Here is a 20,325-nt window from a genome sequence, read left to right as displayed (position 1 = left end):
AGACCACTGCAGGAGAGACAAGAATGTCCCGAAAGCAGGATGATATGAAAGAGGGGACGGGGCTGTGAGCTGAGGCATTTATGAGAAGAAGTCCACCAGGCAAACTCGGGATAAGAATGCTCCAGTCAGAAGCAAGTGGAGTTAGCCTCAAAGAGGCCGGGGCGCAAGCAGGTGGGTGACATGGACAGTGGTGTGTGTGCAGACTCTCTGAGAGTTCCTCAGCAGGACTCCCTGCCTAACACAGTTCAGCAGCTTCCCACTTATTTAGGGCAATGGCTGGGTGCTTATGCCCCACAGAGGACATTTGGCAATGTCTACTGGCAGTTTGGGTTGTCGCAACCCAGCGGGAGAAACGTGATACCAGCGTCTCATGGGCAGAGCCAGGGAGGCTGCTGAACATCCTACCATGCACAGAACGGCCCCTCACCAAAAGGATTATCCAGCCCCAAAGCCCACAGGGCCAGGGTTGAGAAACCCAGTCTTGGAATGCAAGCAATACCCTCGCCCCCCGTCTTACAAAGCTATATGTATTCTACTCTGCTGGCACCTCATACCACCTTGTTCAAGCCATGTGGGCTTCTCAGAGCTTCAAACACGCCAGGATCTTGCCTACCACTGAGCCCTTCCCTGAGGCCCTCTTTCTTCCAGTCTTCTGTGGTCGATTCTTTATCCTTCAGGTCTCAGCTTGGAAGCCACCTCCCAGCAGAGGCCTCTTCTGGCTGTTGCATGAAATGTTCCTTCCCCTTCCAATAGCCACATTCCCCTAATGGTCGTCTTCCTGACACTTAAACACCTTTTGAGCTTCTCATCTATTTACTTGCCCCTCATTTATTACAGCTGCCCATTAGAATGAGGGCAGGACTTGTCTGGACTATTGACTGCTGAATTCACAGCCACTAGCACAGTTCCTGGCTCATGGTGGGTGCTCAGTGGATATATGGCTAGTGAATGAATGAATCTTGCCCTTGAGAAGGGTATATATCTTTTGCTAAATGCAAGAGTATCAGCTCCCAAGGCCATGGCAACCCTCCCAGGTTTAGAATACCCACAGTGACACAGTGCTGGCCCCGGGAAGTGCTTATTCTCCTTCCTGATATGATATGATGTCACTTTGCATTTGCTTTCTGCTCTGTGGGATTTCATGCCAATTTCTCATCCATCTAGGGAGCCTTCACTAGTCTCAAGTGGAGCTGAGACTGTCATTTTGATTCTGTGTTCTCCAAAGGGGGCTAATGCTCATGAAGCCACAGAGCCAGCTGGAGAACAAGTGTTCCATAGATCTCAATGCTGTGCATGACCTTACAGGAATGTTTGAAAGCAATTTCATGGAAAGCTGGCAATATCGCCCAAAAGCATGACCTTAGCTGGGGAAAGCTGTTTTACTTGGACCAATTAAGGGAAACTGTTCAACATCATCTGTTTGATATTTTACTAGGCAAAAACAAATGAAAACATCTATCAACACAGGAAACTGGTTACCCAAGGAAAATTCATTTTTCTCCACTTAAGAGAGAGTGCTGAGAATATATTTTTGTTTCCCCTTCTTCTCAAAATACCATTTACATGATATCAGAGAAATGTTCCATAAAGAATAGACCTTTAACACCAAGGAAATTGAGAAGAGATAGCAGTGAATGAGCTACAAATTTCTGCAAGATGAAAAGAGGATGAAGCCTTCTGATAAAATGGAAGCAGAACATGCTAGAGCTTAAACAGCAGAACCCATAGAGGCTCCATGTGCGAGAAGGGGGCCCACAAAGAGGCTGGCTGATAGGCTGTGTGTGGACAACCACTCCTGTCTGGTTCACTCACTCCCCTTCCCCGCTTCTTTCTCCTAACCAGAGGTAGTTGGACCCTTTATCCCTAGGCATGGGAGCACACGTGTACACAGACATACACATACACATGATTTTCTCTAAAGAAATTGATTAACTGTCCGGGGATAAATGGGGCATAAGAACTCCTTTAAGTCTTTGGGTACCTAAAGGCCAGGTCGCCAGCTGCTTTCCTGATGTGAAGCCAGCCTATGGAAAAGCTCCACCACCCACCTAAACCTGTAGTCATAAAATTTCCCATCAGGAGACACCTAGCAAGGGGAAACAAAGGCAGAGAAAACTCTAAAAACCCAATCCAGTTGCCCAGGGTTAAATACAAATGGGTCAGCAGACAGATGAACAAAACCAATGGCATGAAAAAGCAAGAATGAGAGAAACAAAAAAAACCTGCCTCTGGAAGAAACAGATGCAAGTCAAAGAAGGAAGGAGAGTTTAGGAGGGGAAAAGAAGACTCTAATTGATATGGCTTGGCTGTGTCCCCACCCAAATCTCATCGTGAATTGTAGCTCCCATAATTCCCACGTGTTATGGGAGGGACCTAGTGGGATGGGAGAAAACTGAAACATAGGGGCGGTTTCCCCCATACTGTTCTCATGGTGGTGAAGTCTCACGATAGCTGATGGTGTTATAATGGGTTTGCCCTTTCTCTTGGCTCTCATGCTCTCTTGTCAGCCACCATGTAAGGTGTGACTTTCACCTTCCACCGTAATTGTGAGGCCTCCCCACCCACGTGGAACTGTGAGTCCATTAAACCTCTTTTTCTTTATAAATCACCCAGTCTCGAGTGTGTCTTTATCATTAGTGTAAAAACAGACTAATACACTAATTAATATTAATATCCTCAGAGAGATTCAAAAATACATCGCATCCATGTAAAAAGTGATTCTTTTAAACACTCAGAGAAAAAGAGCTTGTGGAAATTAAATATATGAATGTATGATTGCCAAATTTAAAATTCAAAAGAATGGCTGAATGGCAAAGGTAACAAAGATTCCCACAATAAAGATAAAAAGACAAGAACATGGAAACTTTGACAGAAAAGAAAAAGAAACATAGAGAATTGGTACAAGACATTCCATTTTCACCTGACATGAATACAGTAAGGAAAAACAAAGAATAGGAGGACATTGCCAAAATGAAGGAGAAAAAGATGAAAATCTTCCAAGCTGATGAGAAATTTGACTTTAATCTAAAAGAACCCTCAGCATCAAACAGAACATATGAATAAAGATCCACATTCAGATGCATTATCCCAGAATTTCAGAGCACTGAGAATAAGGACTATACAAATAAGTTTCCAAAGATAACAAGATTCAGACAAACATGAGGTCCAGGTAGCCTGTGTTCAAATCCTGGCCTTCACACATCACAGCTATATGGTTGGACCAAGTCTTTCTGGGGCTCAGTTTCTTCATCTGCAAAATGGAGATTATGGCAGTAGTAGAAAGTTGTTGTGGGGAGGAAATGAATTAATTTCTTTAAAAGACAGGGCCTAAAGCCAATTACAATCAATGCCATATGTTCACCTATTATTGTTATTCAAGAAAAAAAAGCAACCGAGAAGTCAATAATTATTTGTCATCGACATTATGACGATCTCTGCAGTGTTCATTTCACTCCCTCCCAGTGGAGCAGCTATGTGACTTAAAGTTGTAAATGGGTGTAACTCCATCCCTTGCCTAACCATGATCTGTATCCCACCAAACCACTAATTAGTTCTGGGATGCCTACATTTATAAAATAAGAGGAAAACTCCAGGCTTCTGCCTCTGTAGCTAGAGCAGGAAATGCTTTCCTTCTGCTCTCTCTCTGTTGTAGACCCCAGAAGCTGCTGGTCACCTGTGAAGAAAGTCATCACCAAGCTTGCGCAAAGTCCATAGCCATGATCCCACCGTGGCTGAAGTCCACACAACCATCCTACATTTTAATGGTGTGAGCCACTAAGCTCCCTTTCTCATCTAAATTCATTCGAGGTGGGGTTTTTGTTCTGTCCAACCAAAAGCGCCCTCACTGATACATTCTAGGCTGGAGCCTCCAGACTAAGCCCAACCTTGCCTCAGGCATTACCTAGATGATGTATAACAATAACAGGCCTTTGGATGAAGCAGTGAGGGAGGAGAAATTCAGGGTCACAATCAAGACCACAGTGAAGGTGAGGATGTTCATGAGGACACCCATTCTCAGCACTAACCACTGGTGAGCATAGTTAAGTAGAAGAGGTGACAGGAATTCTCATCGTCTAGCCTCTCAAACCTAAAGTCAAGAAAATCAGAAAAAGCTCCTGCTTTTTCCGATTGTGCTTCTGTAGACTTAGGGTTAGGGTGACTGGAGAAATAAGGCCAGGGACTTTTTAATCGAGGAGAATGTACTCTTACATAGCAGACTCTTACAAAAATGAACATATATTCTTGCTCTTAAAATCTTCCATGTTAGACATTTTTGATTTGCATATATTTTAGGAAATCTCACGTGGCAATAGAGTAGGGCGCTAAGTGACTCTTTCTGTCTTTCCCAGGACTGGTAGCTAGAACCCACAGCTGAGAAGAAAAGGTGCTGAGTGCTTCACATTCTAACCCAGAGGATCTGTATCATGGAGTCAGCCACACTTCAAAGGCCTTGTGGAATTGACAATTGGCCCCTCAATCTATAGAAAGGGTGCGGTGGATTGTGAAGGAGGTCACCTTTAAACAAGTCAATGTTTGTGACCATAGAGGAGGGAAGGGAGGGTTCATGACAGATTTCCCTCCCTGAATCAGAGAAAGAAGATTGAAGACAGTTGCTTATAAAGCTGGGAGCCACTTCAAGGGGAGGAAGCTGACCCCTTGCATCCCTGCTGCACATCCATGGAGCCAAAGGGCTTGGAGACGGGGGAAGGAGCAAGAGAAGAGTGACAGGGAGATGACACAGCCAGAGGACAAGGGCAAGACGCACCCCCGGAGTTCCTCATTCCCCATGTATGTATGAATGGCGATTGAATTTGTATGCTGTATAGCTACATGACAGAAACAGGGCTGTATTTGGAAGAATATTTTGACTAAGCCCTGGGGAAAATAAGTTAGAGTTGAAACAGAGAGGAGGAGAGGGCAGTGGAGTCCAGGGAGGCTTGTCAGAGGGGCTTTCAGGCAGAATTTTGGGAGGACTTTCAGGACAGCATGGAACAACAGTGCCTGAGGACGTTCACGATGATGCCCAAGGAGAAACTGTACCTGACAGAGTCGTGATGTATGGAAGGCGGATCCCATCAGCTCCATAGTTCCTAGGGCCGAGACAGCAGAGGGAAGATGACATTGGAGGCTGTAGTCATAATTCCATGGTCCCTGGCATGAAGCAAAGGGGCCTCCACATCAGAGTGCGGTGTGAGGACGGCCAGGCAGAACTCAGAGGAAGACCCAGCAACTCTTACCAATGCAGCAATGCCAGCAGAACTGCTGGGGATCTGGCCCTGCTGGAGCCTCGAAGCTGCCGTCCCACATCTGCACAGTGCACTATAGCAGCAGGAAAGGGCAGCAGAAAGGAGAGGATGGCCCAGAGGTGCCAAACAGTCACCTGAGGATGTGTTCTTCCTGCTGTCCCCTTCCCAGCTCCCCTGCATGGCCATTAGAGAGCCAGGCCTGGAGAAAAGGAAGAGAGTGTTTGAAAGCACAGAGCAGGTGCTTCTCAACTGCAAGCCTGCCCCACCCCGACACACACACACACACACACACACACACACACACACACACACACAGCATAGCCTTGCCACACCAAGCCTCTTGGGGAAAGAGACCTGTGTGTTGAATACATTCAAGATTGAAATTTTCACCGCACTGAGCTGACCATTAACCAAAAGACGCATCAAATTCAATTGCCATGATGGCTTCCCTGATCTAGTAGGGAAGGGCTTCATGAGAACAGCTGATAGAAACTATTGGGGGGGAAATGAAAGCCTTCTCATGATTAAAGCCCTAAGGAGGTACAATTCCTCCCCTGGCATCGTCGAGAACATCCTCAGGCACTGCTGCTCCATGCTGTCCTGAAAGTCCTCCCAAAATTCTGCCTGAAAGCCCCTCTGAACAGCCGTCCTGGGTTCTGCCACCCTCTCCTCCTCTCTGTTTCAACTCTAACTTATTTTCCCCAGAGCTTAGTCAAAATATTCTTCCAAACACGGTGCTGTTTCTACCTCGTTGCTATACAGCATACAAATTCAACTGATAACCTCCGTGACCTGGAAGTCACCTGCGGTCTTATCTGTGTGGTTGGTTAGATTGCACGGAAACAAAATCACTATCTGGAATAAAGCTGGAATTTGCCTTCTAACCTTATTACATTTTTTAAGCTGTAGCATTTTTGTCTGGTGGTAATAGCAATACACGTCAGAAACCCAAGCCCTATGGAAAGAAAATAGTAAAAGAAGGGAAACTCCATCAATCATTCTTGGCTCCCTAGAGGATCCTCTCAGAAATCTTGGAGGAGAAGCTGTAGACAAGGCTCACATCTGTGTTTGTCGTGGGTGAATAGACTAATGGCTCCATGGATTTTACTCATGGCCAGGACATTGGAAGGGTCTGTGTGTGAGGCAGGACTCTTGACAAACGATGTTCAGGTCAAACTAGGGTCAGGATTAGGTGCTGACTGAACTAAAGACAAAGTGTGATGTCAAGTCTACTCTGAGATCCTGAGATCCAGAGAGAGAATTAGATGCAATTCTAAATTTAATGCAATTCCGGGCCAGGTGCAGTGGCTCATGCCTGTAATCGCAGCATTTTGGGAGGCCAAGGTGGGTGGATCACTTGAGATCAGGAGTTCGAGTGCAGCTGGCCAACATGGTGAAACCCTGTCTCTACTAAAAATAAAAAATTAGCTGGGCATGTAGCCCCAGCTACTCAGGAGGCTAAGGCAAGAGAATGACTTGAACCTGGGAGATGGAAGTTGCAGTGAGCCGAAATCGCGCCATTGCACTCCAGCCTGGGTGACAGAGTGAAACTCTCACAAAAAATAAAAAACCATAAAATATATAAATAAATTTAATGCAATTCCAAACTTAGAATGCATTATATGCACCCTTTAGAACTGCATCTAATTCTTTCTCTCTGATGGATGTGTTAGCTTTTTAAGGAAGGAAAAGATAGAAAATCTATGTGGAAAAGGCTGCTATGGATTCATCAAACTCCATTTTCTTTTCGTCCTGTGGACACAGCCGGACTACATTTCCCAGCCTCCCTTGCAGTTAGGGGAGCCCATGCAACTCCAATCTGGCCAATGAATGTGCAGAAATCTTGGGATGTTTTGCTAGGTTTGGACCATAAAATTCCCCATGGGTCCTCCTTCCTGGTCTTTCCCCTAGTCTCAACACAGAGGATCTGAGAGAATACTCCAGGGCCCTTAGGATGAAAGAGCCCCAGATGGATATAGACTCTGCCTGAGTGTGGAGTAGAATCCCCTACCCTTGCTCCATGGACCCTCACTAAATTATGACATCAGGAAAAATACTAATTTATTGTATGAACTCCCTAAGATTTGGAGTTATTGTTACCACAGTGAGCCTACTGTAATTAATATATATATGTGTGTGTGTGTGTGTGTGTGTGTATGTATATATACACACAAATGTATATATATATGTGTGTATATGTGTGTGTGTGTGTGTATATATATATTTTTTGGAGATGAAATTTCACTCTGTCACCCAGGCTGGAGTGCAGGGGCACAGTCTCAGCTCACTATAACCTCCACTTCCCGAGTTCAAGAGATTCTCCTGCCTCAGACTCCTGAGTAGCTGGCATTACAGGTGTCCACCAGCATGCCCAGCTAATTTTTGTATTTTTCGTAGAGACAGATTTCACCATGTTGGCCAGGCTGGTCTCTGACTCCCGAACTCACATGATCCACTCACCTTGGCCTCCCAAAGTGCTGGGATTACAGGCATGAGACAGTGTGCCCAACCTGATTTATACATTTTATGTCGTATTTTAGAAGTTTGAAGCTGGAAGATACCAGAGAGATTTACTAACATAGTCCCCATATTTTAAAAAGAAGAAAATGCTAAGTGAAATGAAAGGTGGCCTTTAGAAATGATAGGGAACATGTAATAACATAAAACAAGCTATTTCAAACATTCAACTAAATGTAAGAAATGATTATAAATACTTAAGAAGAAAAAGAAGACTCTATGAATAGAAAAAGAGAAAAAAACTGAAAGGAAATATATGAAAAAATTAATAGATTTGGGTTGGAGGGTGCTGTAAGTGATTTTTTTCTCCTTTTTTCTGCTTTGTCCTATCTTCCTGGATCGAATACATTTTTACTGTAAGAGTAAGATTATTTTTACTCTTAGAGTAAAAAATAGAACAAATGAGGTTGTCATTGAACAAGCTCCCCTCATTCACATCTGCTGGAGCCCCAGATGCTGGAAGGGAGGCCATGAGGCCATGTGTCTTCAAGGACTCCTGATTCTTCCAGCTCTTTGTCTGCAGTCAGTCCCCAGCATCCCAGACTTCCCTCCTTCTGTGCCCTCCCCATTGGAGTCAGGCATGAAGCGTGGGGGCCTGGGGCAGGGCCACGCATGGGACTCACTTGGTGATATAGTTCTCCTTCTTGCCATAGGCGTGAATGATTCCCAGGCCCTCCACAGAGAAGGAGACGTGGGAGAACCAGGGTGACCAACTGACTTTCTCCACCTTCTTGAGGTTTTGGACTCCTCTGTGGAAAATGCTGGAAGAAAAATGAGAGGAGCCAAGTGGGCCACAAAGTGAGATCTCATCAGGCTTGCCCTCGCACATACAGAGCCAACTAGGCACTCAGCACTGTGCTTAAGTCAGAAGTGGTGCCATCTAAATGGGGATGAGGAGTGGACCTGCCATTTTGCATCAGGGCCCATCCCAGGTGTGGGAGTGGCTGGGGCGTGAGAACTACGAGTCAGCTGTGCCTTCATTTTGCCATAATGCTAAGTGTTTCTTGTATCAGGAAGGTCTCGCTCTACAAGGCATGATTCTAGCCTTCAAAGACCAAAATTACTCTCATACAGCACAGCCCCTAAATATCAGCCAACCACTTTTTGGTGCTCAGCCAGAGAAAAAGTGATCTGTTTTAACTCTGGAAGAAAACCCAGTGTGTCAATTGCCAACATGTGGCCTTCTAAAGGCATTTTCAAAGGTAATTTTGAATGAACATCATCATAGCTGACTTTAAAACCAAACCCCCATGGGACTTAGCTCCTCTTCATGTGGAAGCTCCAGAAGCTCTGGTGAGCAGGAGACCAGGGACCTCGGGTATGCACAGCAGCTGGCTGGCCCCCAAGAGAGAAGACAATGAAACCTCCAGACTCTCAGCTAAAATGAACCCGGGGCAGCAAGGAGGGAAGCCTCATTAGTGCAGAGCAAAAGTGGGTTGGTTGGAAACACTTGGATAATTCAGGCAGGGTGAGGTCTGGTCTGTCTTGTCTTTATAGCTAGAAGGGTGGGTATGGAGCTGAGAAAGAGCTTTTACTAAATAAATCAATTGCATAAACAGGAGGACAGACAGGAACAACAATCAAACAGGAATGACAGAAAGGAGCATGAGCTCAAAGAATCCATTGTAAGAATGACATCCAGGACTTGCTTTTATCCTGTAAATGACTCTCAGAAATTATTTGTATTTGGTCACCACAATAAACCCTTGAGTTTGGTGACTCAGACGATTTCATTTTGGGGCAGAAGAATAGGGTCTGGAGGCAGGGAATCTAAGGCCAATTCACACTGACTTCCTAGAACTAAATCAAAATGAAACCCCCAACTTTTCCTGCCTAAGTAACAAAAGGATCAGAAGCTACTCCCTTTGCAAACCTGCCCTTGCCTTTTTCTGGGTGACAGATGAGAAACTGAAAGTACCTCTGGTTGGTCCCCTCCCACAACCAAACAAGCTGGTGGCAGGCCAAGTCTTCATTTGTGTAGTAGTAACTTTGTGGCTTCACCTCAGCCTCTGATTGGTCACTTTTTGCCACCAATCAGACTGATCATGGGCCACTACTTCATTTGCATACGGTGTACACAAAGTAGCCAATGGGAAACCTCTACAAGGTATTTAAGCCCCAGAAAATTCTGAAACTGAACTGTTAAGCCCCTATGCTCAGGCCTGAATGTATTTTCATTTTTAATCAATCTCTGCTTTTGTTGTTTCCTTCTTTCATTGTTTTGTGTGTCTTGTCCAATTCTTTGCTCATAGGTGCCAAGAACCTGCAGACCCTCCACCAGTAGCTATTTCACTTCCTTGGGGCCACCACAGGGACAGTGAGAGACAGCAGCAAGAGTCCAGCTCTCCCAGCTCCCTAGGGCACAATGTCAGCTCCCAGGGCCATACCTGCCCTATCCCTGCACAGAGGCCAGCTCTCCTGCCCCAGCACATCTCCACATCTGCATTTGCCACTGTCCACAGACACCATTAGCAGACTTGTTGAACAGAACTGAAGCATCCAAAAACAAACTCTTAACAAGAGTAGAGCCTCATGGTTAGGAACATAGCAGAGAGGTGGCAATCATGGTTACCAGTTTCTTGGCCTGGGACCAGTGCTTTAATTTCCCAATAATTTCCACCTTTCAGGGTTGCGCTGAAGCTAAAATGCCAGATGTATGCAAAGCACTTAGCATAGCATCTGGCATTTACTAAGTACAAAAAAATCTATTACTCAGCCTTGCTGAGTAATCCATTTTCTCGGTGTGGATTTTTCCCGATGTTATAAACCCATTTCCAACAAACTTGGGGGCTCGTCCATGATTCTGTTTCCCCTCTGGGGCAGTCCTTGGTCCCTTCTTGTGGGGAGGTGCCCCTCCGACCTATTTGCAGTGGCCCCAGGGGAGAGAGCCAGGACTTACCCAGTGCAAGAAATAAACCTGGATTCTTAGCAAAGCAGCAATACAGACCAAATAGATTCCAAACCATGGTGACCAGAGGCCTCGGCCAGGCAACCTCATGCACAAGCCAAGGTAGGAAATGTTGCAAAGGGACGATGAAGTACTTCCTTGGTGGTTAACTTCTGGAGGGTAGAGTGTGTGTGTGAATGCGGTGTTGTTTGCGAGTGAGGGATTCTTCCTGGGTCCACAAAGGGCAGGGTTTCAAAGGCAGGAGTTTCCTGGCTCCACCACTCCATCCAGGAATGTAAAGTTCTTTGTCTAGCTAGGTTTCCTGCCCTTGGGCTAGGTAGAGAAATGCAGGTGGACTTCTTTGTCCAAAAAGCCTGCTGAAAGCTCTGGGAGGAGGGGGCTCTGTTGTGGACCAAGCAGCCAATCCAGTATCAGAGTCAAAGATCAATCACTCCAGAAGTTTGAAAGAACTCTTCTCATTGGACAAGAGTATGAATGGGGAGGGAATAACTCCAGGGTTAAAACTCTGCTGCTCCTTACCTGTATGGACATCCTTCTCCAGATTCCCCTACCACAACAGTGTGAGAGCTCTCTTTCTCTCTTTCTATCTCTCTCTGCCTAATAAATCACTCTCTGCAAAACTCTTTGGGTCCATGATGTTTATTTTAATGGTAAGCTCACTGCATCTCCAGGGGCCCTTTTTCCATTATTTGAGGTAAGAGAGGCCAAGGACAGACTGGGAAACTGGGAGCGTCTTTGGGACACCCCCGCTCCCCTACTCCGCCCCCCCACCCCGGTTACATGAATGGCAACAAGTCCTACTGCTGGGGAGTGGCCAAGGAGGATGGCATGCATGAGAAGAGTGTGAGGGACCCTCAGAAGGAGGAAGGGAGGAAACAGGTCAACATCCCAGGGCAGTGACGGCGAGAGATTCCCAGCTTTGGGGGTTGAGTTTTCCATAAACAGAACAGGAAGAGATTCCCAGCTTGGGGGGTGAGTCTTCTGTAAAAACAGAACAGGCAAGAGATTCCCAGCTTGTGAGGGTTGAGTCTTCCATGACAAATGATAAAGTATTGCTGTTTTATTTGAACTAAAGGACTGATCCTCAAGCCCACAGTTGTCTGGCCAAAATTTGGGTTGGATGGGGATTAGGTCTGTCAACTCTTAAGAAAAAAGAGAGAGAAAGAAAAAAAAAAATTGACTATGATCTCTGTTGGCGGCAGGGGCCAGTTCTCTACTTATTAAGAGGAGGAGGAAAATAATCAGAGAGTAGAATAAAGTCAGGAGCAGTCTCACCTAAAAAGGGTGGATCTTTTACCCATGAGCAGTCCACATGTAACTGGGACCCTTTAGACCATGTTCCCTCATTTCCAGCTCCAACTCCTGCTCCCACCATCCCCACAGCACTGCCTTCTCCTCCCTTAGCAGGCTGCTGCCTCAGAACCCAACCCAGAATTTCCTACTCCCCCATAGAACCAGGTTCTTGGGAGCTAGCATGTCAAAGGCCTGATCATTGTCAGCCTGCATGTTCTTCCTGGAAGAAATGGCTCTGGCAGGAGATAGCGCAATGCAAAAGAGATATTCAGAGTTTTCCTTTTCCCTCTTTTTCCAAGGAATCGGCTGCAGTTTCAAAGCTTTTTTCTTTTTCTCTAAAGAAGATGCCTAAAGGAGGAGGCACAGTTAGTTCTGTGAAGCCTCAAGGAGGAGGTGTGGTTGGTATTGTGAATGCTCCCTTAACTGCTTCTAAGGTCCGGGGTCTAGAGAGAGAACTTAAGCTATTATTAGATGATCCAGATTGGGTAGCAGAACAGATTGATCATTTTTTAGGTCCCCAGTTACATACTTAGAGTTAATGTCCATTCTAAATATTCTCTTTTCAAGGGAAGAAACAGTAGACTTGGAAAGCAAGAGACAGAGAGTCAAAGAGATAGAGAGAGAGTAAGAGAGAGAGATAGTAAGAGAAAGAGACAGACAAAGTCAAAGAGGAGTCAGAGAGAAAGAGAGAAAGGCAGAGAGACAGAGAGAGAGAGACAAGGAGGCAAAGAGAGAAGGAGACACAAAGGAGAGAAATTAGGAAGAAGAGAAAGAAATATTAAGAAAGTTATAAATATAAGAATGCAGCTTACACCAGGCATGGTGGCTCATGCCTATAATCCCAGCACTTTGGGAGGCCAAGGCAGGTGGACTACCTGAGGTCAGGAATTCGAGACCAGCCTGGCCAACATGATGAAACCCCGTCTCTACTAAAAATACAAAAATTAGCTGGGTGTGGAGGTGGTTCATGCCTGTAATCCCAGCTACTAGGAAAGCTGAGGCAGGAGAATTGCTTGAACCTGGGAGGTGGACGTTGCAGTCAGCCGAGATCGCACCATCACACTCCAACCTGGGTAACAAGAGGGAAACTCTGTCTCATAAAAGAATACACCTTTAATAAGGAAAGTTATAAAACAAAGTTAGAAAGTTAAGATTGTATGATTGTCTGTGATAGTTGTGAAATATGTTATAAAAAGGAATTTATGCAAGAAGTGTTGTATAATTTTTGTTTTGAAAGTTTAAGCACATTTTGAAATCTTAATCATAAAGGAAATTCGGTGTGTAACCATATCAGCTAAAGTTAAAGAGGTATTATCCAGATTTTCTGTAAACTGGACATTAAAATAAAAGCACAACAGGTTTTTCTTAAATCACTAACCTGCTCTTTAACAAAGATTATAGAAAGTCTCTTAGCACAGGCACCACTCCAAGAATTTCCAGTACACCAGTACCAGCCTGGAGACCACCCTACCTCGTGCTGCTAGCCACCAAGACTGCCGTTCGCACAACAGAAAAGAGATAGACACATCACACCCGAGTCACGAAAGTGCCATCACCATTAGAACCATGGGCTATTGTTCTGGGATCAGACCATACCAAGTTAAAGCTAAGAAAAGCGTAGTCTATCTATCTTTCCTTTCTTTTTCTTTTCCTCCTTTAACCTCCCCATCTTGTAATTAATGTGATTAGCTCTGGCTCACCTCACGTTGTTGCTTTGATGTCTGTTTAGTTATGCGTCGTGGAGATTTGCATAACCAAGGACGGTTTGCTGCTTCGGAACGATGTCTCTGTCCCTCAGACTTCCTCATATTAGGAAGATACAATGCGTTCCTCTAAGGATACTAGTAATCCAAGGAATAGTAGCTTTGTTTGTGATTGGTATGAATCAGACTCTTGTCCCTCAAAAACAGAATCTCTATGTTCTGCTTAGCCTAATGTCATATGGAACAATAAAGGGTTAAGATAGACTGCTTCCACAGGTCTTTGTCCATCCTTAAAACTACATATCCACTTCGTCAAAGGAATTACTCCTTCTAGCTGTCAATATAACCAATGTAATCCTATACAGCTACTATTGTTATTGCAACATCTGAAAACTCTTCTCCTTCATTAAGTCGTATTTATGGTATAGGAGCCGACATTTCAAGAAAGGATCCTAAAGAAATTTTTGAAATGCACTTTATTGCTCCTTCAACCTCTTTATCAATCTCTCTTCCTAGACACAATAACAAAACCAGAGTCTCAATGGTGGAAGTAGAGGACCTAAGGCAAACCATAGCCATTGAAACAGGTTATAAAGACGTAAACGCCTGGTTAGAATGGATTAAATACTCCGTTCGCACCTTAAATAAATGCCACTGTTACGCTTGTGTGCACGGTAGGCCAGAGGCCCAGGTTGTCCCCTTTCTACCTGGATGGTCCCCAAATCAAGCGGACACGGAATGCATAGTAGCTCTTTGTCAGGATTCCAATGCCTGGAATAACTAATTATCCCAAGTTCTTCCACTGCTATTTCCTGAGGTTCAGCACCCTGTGGTTCAGCCCCTGAGAGCCATACAGCCTCCATTTCACAAGATGAAGTTCGCCTCATGTCTCTCATGACAAGAGGAGAACTTGCTGTTCCTTGGAAACTTAACAGAATGCAGTGAAATCAGGCACTTCTGAGAGCTGGCTCATCAGTCCGCCCTTACTCATCCCTGAATGGATGTATGGTGGTATTGTACAGGACCTTTACTGGATACTCTGCCAAATAATTGGAGCAACATTTGCACTATAGTCCAATTGGCTATCCCTTTTACCCTGGCATTTCATCAACCAGAGAAAGAGAAATTACAACATCAGCAAATAGGAGAAGCTCCTTATAGTTCTTTTGATTCTCATGTGTACTTAGATGCAACTGGGGTCCCAAGAGGAGTTCCAAATGAATTTAAAGCCCAAGATCAGAGAGCTGCAAGATTTAAGTCAATGTTGTTCTGGTAGGTAACAATTAATTTAAAAAATGTAGATTAGATAAACTACATTTATTACAACCAACAGTGATTTGTTAACTATGCTAAAGATGCTGTCAAAGGAAGAGCTGAACAATTAGGATCCACTAGCCAAGTGGCCTAAGAAAATAGAATAGCCCTAAACATAATATTAGCAGAGAAAGGTGGTGTTTGTGTTATTATTGGCACCTAGCGTTGTACCTTCATTCCAAACGACACTGCTCCCAATGGGAGCATAACAAAAGCCCTCCAAGGACCTACTGCTTTATCAAATGAGCTAGCTAAAAATTCTGGCATCAATAACCCTATTCCAAATTGTCTCAAAAGGTGGTTCGCTCAATGGAAAGAAACCATAACTTCAATTCTTACCTCTCTAGCAATAACTATACTTATTCTCGTTAGATGTTGTGTCAAACCATGCATCCAAGGACTCACGCAGAGGGTAGTAGACACAACTCTTACTAAAATATCCCAACCCCTCATCCACCCTGTTCAGATAGATTACTTCTTTTAGAAGAACAAACAGAACAACTGAGTCAAGACATGTTAAATAAGTTTGAAGAGGAATTATAAATAGAAAAAGGGAGGAATCATAGAAAATGAGAACAAATCAAAGGTTCCTCTTCAAACTTTTCTCTTAGTTCATTACAAATAAATAATAGTTTCTTCAAAGGTTAATTTACTTAAAGGTTTTGCTGGCCGGGTACAGTGGTTCATGCCTGTAATCCCAGCACTTTGGGAGACCAAGACAGGTGGATCATAACATCGGGAGTTCCATACTAACCTGGCCAATGTGGTGAAACCCTGTCTCAACTAAAAATACAAAACTTAGCAGGGCATGGTGGCGGGTTCCTGCAGTCCCAGCTGCTCGGGAGGCTGAGGCAGGAGAATTGCTTGAACCTGGGCAGTGGAGGTTGCAGTGAGCCAAGGCTTCCATTGCATTCCAGCCTGGGCGACAGAGTGAGACTCCGTCTCAAAAAAAAGAAGGCTTTTGCTAATAAACTTAAGGTGGCTGTTAGTCATAATAAAGAAATAAGTTCATCCCATGTTCTTAGTTCTTACACTTTAACCTAGATATTTGCTCTGACATGCCTAGACAAGCCCAGGCAAGTCTTAGGTCAAAGCTTATTCCCCTTCCTTATTTGAAAATGGTATTGCTGCTCTAAGCATTCCTCAAGTTACTTCCTCTTTTCCTTTGTTCTCCTCTGCATTTACTTCTTTAGAAACTTTCCAGGTTTTTAGCCAATCGGGTCAAGCAAAGAATGTGAGATCCCATTCTGACCAATGGAAGCTGAATACAGCAGTAGGATGATTGCATCAGGTTATGAAAGTTATAAATGTCCCCGTCTCCCTTGTTTAGGTGTGCTCTCGAGGCAAGACTGCCAGTGAGTTGCACCCTTCCTGCAGGAAGTAGAACTAGTCTTGCTGAGTAATCCATTGTCTCAGTGTGGATTTTCCCAAAGTTATAAACGTGTTTCCAACATAGACCATCAGTGAAGATAGCAAGCTCTCAATGCTCAATATCAATATCACCTGACACCCAGTCACTGTGCATAGTGTGTGTGTGTGTTATTTTCTCCTCTAAATAGCACATAGGACTACTGTAAGAGAATGAAGAAGCCTCTAGCAACGAAATCACCACAACTATAAGGAAATTAGGTAACACGGCAGCCAACATTATGAGAATAAACACCACCATAGAAAACTGCTGTAGAAAGTCCTCTGTGTGAAACGGCAGCCTCACATCCAACTCGTCCATATCCTTGGAAAAACGGTTCATTACCCCGCCAGTAGGTGTCATGTCAAAGAAGCTCAGTGGGTTCTTTAAGATCTGTGGAGAACCACAGAGAGTCAACTGAAGTCCAGGTGCATGCTTAGTAAACCCCACCACTTTGCTGTTGCTGGAATTGTGAGCACAGGGCCTGACCTTTTTTCCAGGGCACAACACAGTGTGTCAGGTGACCTTGGGAAAGGGAGGATGCACCCCATTCTTGTGGCCACCATGAATAACCGTGAATGTGGGGGAGAGTCAGTCTCTGTGCAGAGGTCCCGAGAGAACCCCTATAGGTCAGTCCTCCCCTCCAAATCCAGGATGCAGCCTGAGATGGGAGAGGCTGATGCCTTTGTCACAGGAAAGAATTTTGTGCCCCATGCAATAAAAAGCTAAGTTCCACTTTGTCTCTTTACCTCCCAAGTGTGGGCCCCACCCATATGCTCTAGCCATGGCCCTCTGAGCCCATGGTAGTGAAATGCAGAGGGAGCTGGAAGGATCTCTTGGGCCCCATGTCACACTCAGGGCTCTTTGGAACAGGAGTTGCTTTCTTGGCCTGCACATCTCTGCCACAGCATAGCCTCCCCCACCTCCACTCCTGGCCCAGGCTCAGGGCTGCTGATCCACCCCCACAGCTCCCTGGAACCTACCTTCAGTTGGTAATTCGCTATTTGGAACACCCTTCCCAGTCTAGACTGCAAGATCTGTGAGAGCTGTGGCTGTCCCCAGACCCCAGCACCGTGCCTGGCACACAGCAGGTGCTCTGTAAACCTTGTTGACTAAGTAACAGGGTGCACCTACAACACTTGTGCCATACCTTATCAAACACCATGTCATACAGTGAGAAGAATGCCATCAGTGTGACCCTGGTGAAAGTAAAGCCTTTGGTGTCACCAAACACCAGCACGGACACCATGCTTGCAGCATACACCCACTGGTACACATGTTGCCCGATGCCTACCAGCACTGCGCCAACCTCACACGTGGTCCTGTTGCCCTGGGGCCCACAGGTCACCTTTGGAGAAAAACAAGAGAAGCACCAAGAATTGATAAACTGTCAGGAGAACAGGAATTTTCCAGAGAATCTTTCCAGAGAGAAGAAACTAAAAAGAAGCATATGACTGTTTCCAATGAGTCAGGTGGGTACAATTGAGTCTGTTCCCTTCCAGGGTCTCTGAGCTTTGTGTGTTCCTCCTGCTGGCACTCATGATCCCAAGGGGCACCTGACTTGTGAGCTCAGCACAGTCAGTGGGAAAAACAAAGCACAGAAACCAGGTGGGCACCGGACAGACATCCCTGAAGCTCACTGCGCCTCCAGAGACCAGGAACAATGCTGGGCGGGGAAGAGCAGAGAGGCAAATGGGGAATCATAATTCCATGAGGCTGGAGGAGTAAGCCTCAGGCAGCCCAGAGCGGACAGAGGAATGGACCTTCAGCGTGCTGATCTGTGTAGCAGCAGCCACCAGGCCTTTGGGATGACTCGGGGGGCTTCTGTGTATGACAGGCCAGCTCCACAGTTCCTTCCCTTTCTTTCTCCCAAGGGGTAACTTAGAGGGTATACTGCCCTTGGGATCTTTGCTGGGGAGGAGGATACCCAGTGAATACAAGTGGCTCTCAGAGGCTTCAAAGCATCTGTGGCTCCGTGCTGCCCAGTGAGAACACACAATTTTGCCAGCATTTCTGGGGAGAGGGCATCTCCTCGACCCGAGAAATTGGCAGTTTCATTTTTCTCTGCTCTGTGTGCTGAAAGTCAAGACTGCCCTTGGGGAGCAAACAAGCATCTTTCTTCTAAATGCCATTTTGCTGATTACAGTCCTAATGGAAATGTAATCCAGAGGTGGCTGATGGATAAACATCCTTAAAAGCAAAAGTATCTCTGGGGAGCTGAGGGACAGAAGGCCCAGCTTGAAGAGGAGATATTCCTGTGCCTTTGATTGTGCTGGGGCGCCAGGGCCAAACATGCGATTCAGCCACCATGGCAGTGTGCTTAATCAGCCAACTGCAGTGGGACACCTGGGGTAGCACCAAGCCTGGGAGGAGGCTGCATCTTGACCCTAAAACTCGGGCTCTCCAAGGACAGGGCTCTTGGTGAGTAAGGTAGGATCTGGGAGAATATGTCTATTCCAGAGATAGGTCTCTATGTCTGCACAGAGCAGGCCACTCATTGGTCTCTCCCCCTGGGACTAGCTTCAGAAAGCCGTGCCCAGCAGCCTCTCCCCTGCCCCCTTCTCTGCAGTGCCACCTCTTTTTGGTTGTCATAGCAACGGAGCTGTACCAAATGTAATCATGGAGGATGGGCCGGCACCCCCACAGCATTCCCCAGGGCTCCAGGAAAGCTTTGAGACCACTGACCAAAAGCTGGGAGAGCTTCAGAAAGCTGGAGAGAGAGCAAACACATCAGTTCTTCCCAGGAAGGGGCCTGCAGAGAAGGGACCCCCATGGCTACATGGCAATTGCTGGGCCTGAATCTAATGCTTGCTCATCCTTGTTCATGCAAAGAGGACTTTGGGGAGAAGAGCCATGTGGGACCTTCTGGCACCCGGCAGTGTCTGTAACAAGATGCCAGTTTCTCTTTAGGAAGACACAAATCTGTGTTAAACTTTCCTGGAGGAAACTTCAGAGGCTGTGAAACTGAACCAGTCTTGTATGTCCCTGATTCCAGACATGCTGGGGCACACATCTTCTTTAGGCAGCCCTGTAAAATCTGAAACTGGTACCTAAAAGTATAGACACCCTGCTTGTCTTGCAAAATCCAAGAGGATTCCAGGGATTCGAGTCCTGTGGTATAAGCATCTGACCTCCACTTGTTGAAAAGGGCAGAGGGGTACATGTGGGCTCACGGCATGGTGGTGGAGGCAGTCAGATGCTCTGGCAGCAGTGTTTTACTCCAAGACACAGACTTGGCATCTTCCAGTTGCAAAGGAAAACTCACCTGTGAGCCCTTGTCACAAGTTACTGAACACAGAGCTGCCGATCATCAGGAGGAAGAGGAGCACAGTGATGAGAGAAGGGAGGTACCCTGCAAGAGGAGGGGAGAGGCCCAAGGGGCTGCAGATGTGAGCTGGTGGCAGAGGCTGACCTTCCTCAGGACCCAACCCTGATGGGAAATTTGAAGCCTGCAGGAAAAGGACCCCCACACCTGGAAACCACCTGTTAGGCTGCTGTGGCACATCTGGGTGTTGAGGCCCTGAACCGTGGCGACAGCTGTTCTTCCTGGTTGGAAAATGGGTCCAAACAGTGAATGTACTGGAAAAACCACCAATGTGCACTTTAATAGAAGTAACTCACTCGTCTTTAAAAGGAAACAAAGGTGTTTTTAAACTAGTCTTTTAAAAGCCACCATGGCACGGTGGCTCCTGTCTGCAATCCCAGCACTTTGGGAAGCCAAGGCAGGTGGATCACCTGAGGTCAAGAGTTCGAGATCAGCCTGGCCAACCTGGTGAAACTTCGTGTCTACTAAAAATACAAAAATTAGCCAGGCATGGTGGCGGGTGCCTGTAATCCCAGCTACTCAGGAGGCTGAGGCAGGAGAATTGCTTGAACCCGGGAGGCGGAGGTTGCAGTGAGCCAAGATTGCACCACTGCGCTCCAGCCTGGGCGACA

At 45.9% G+C, this 20,325-nt stretch overlaps 1 protein-coding gene across 1 annotated transcript in view; it reads right to left on the bottom strand.

Moving 5' to 3' along the window:
- ABCC12 (ATP binding cassette subfamily C member 12) overlaps window positions 1-20,325 on the bottom strand; it is an 86,133-nt gene that overhangs the window by 16,808 nt on the left and 49,000 nt on the right. The window contains 8 exon segments of the mRNA XM_017530061.2: window positions 3,902-4,027; window positions 4,975-5,001; window positions 8,383-8,524; window positions 16,554-16,585; window positions 16,588-16,782; window positions 17,540-17,737; window positions 18,317-18,465; window positions 19,679-19,741. Coding sequence (XP_017385550.2) covers window positions 3,902-4,027; window positions 4,975-5,001; window positions 8,383-8,524; window positions 16,554-16,585; window positions 16,588-16,782; window positions 17,540-17,737; window positions 18,317-18,465; window positions 19,679-19,741 — 932 coding nt within the window.

The sequence above is a fragment of the Cebus imitator genome, unplaced genomic scaffold (genome assembly GCF_001604975.1).
Source record: "Cebus imitator isolate Cc_AM_T3 unplaced genomic scaffold, Cebus_imitator-1.0 Scaffold63, whole genome shotgun sequence".
Taxonomy (NCBI): domain Eukaryota; kingdom Metazoa; phylum Chordata; class Mammalia; order Primates; family Cebidae; genus Cebus; species Cebus imitator.
This window is presented reverse-complemented; position numbering and strand designations above follow the sequence as displayed.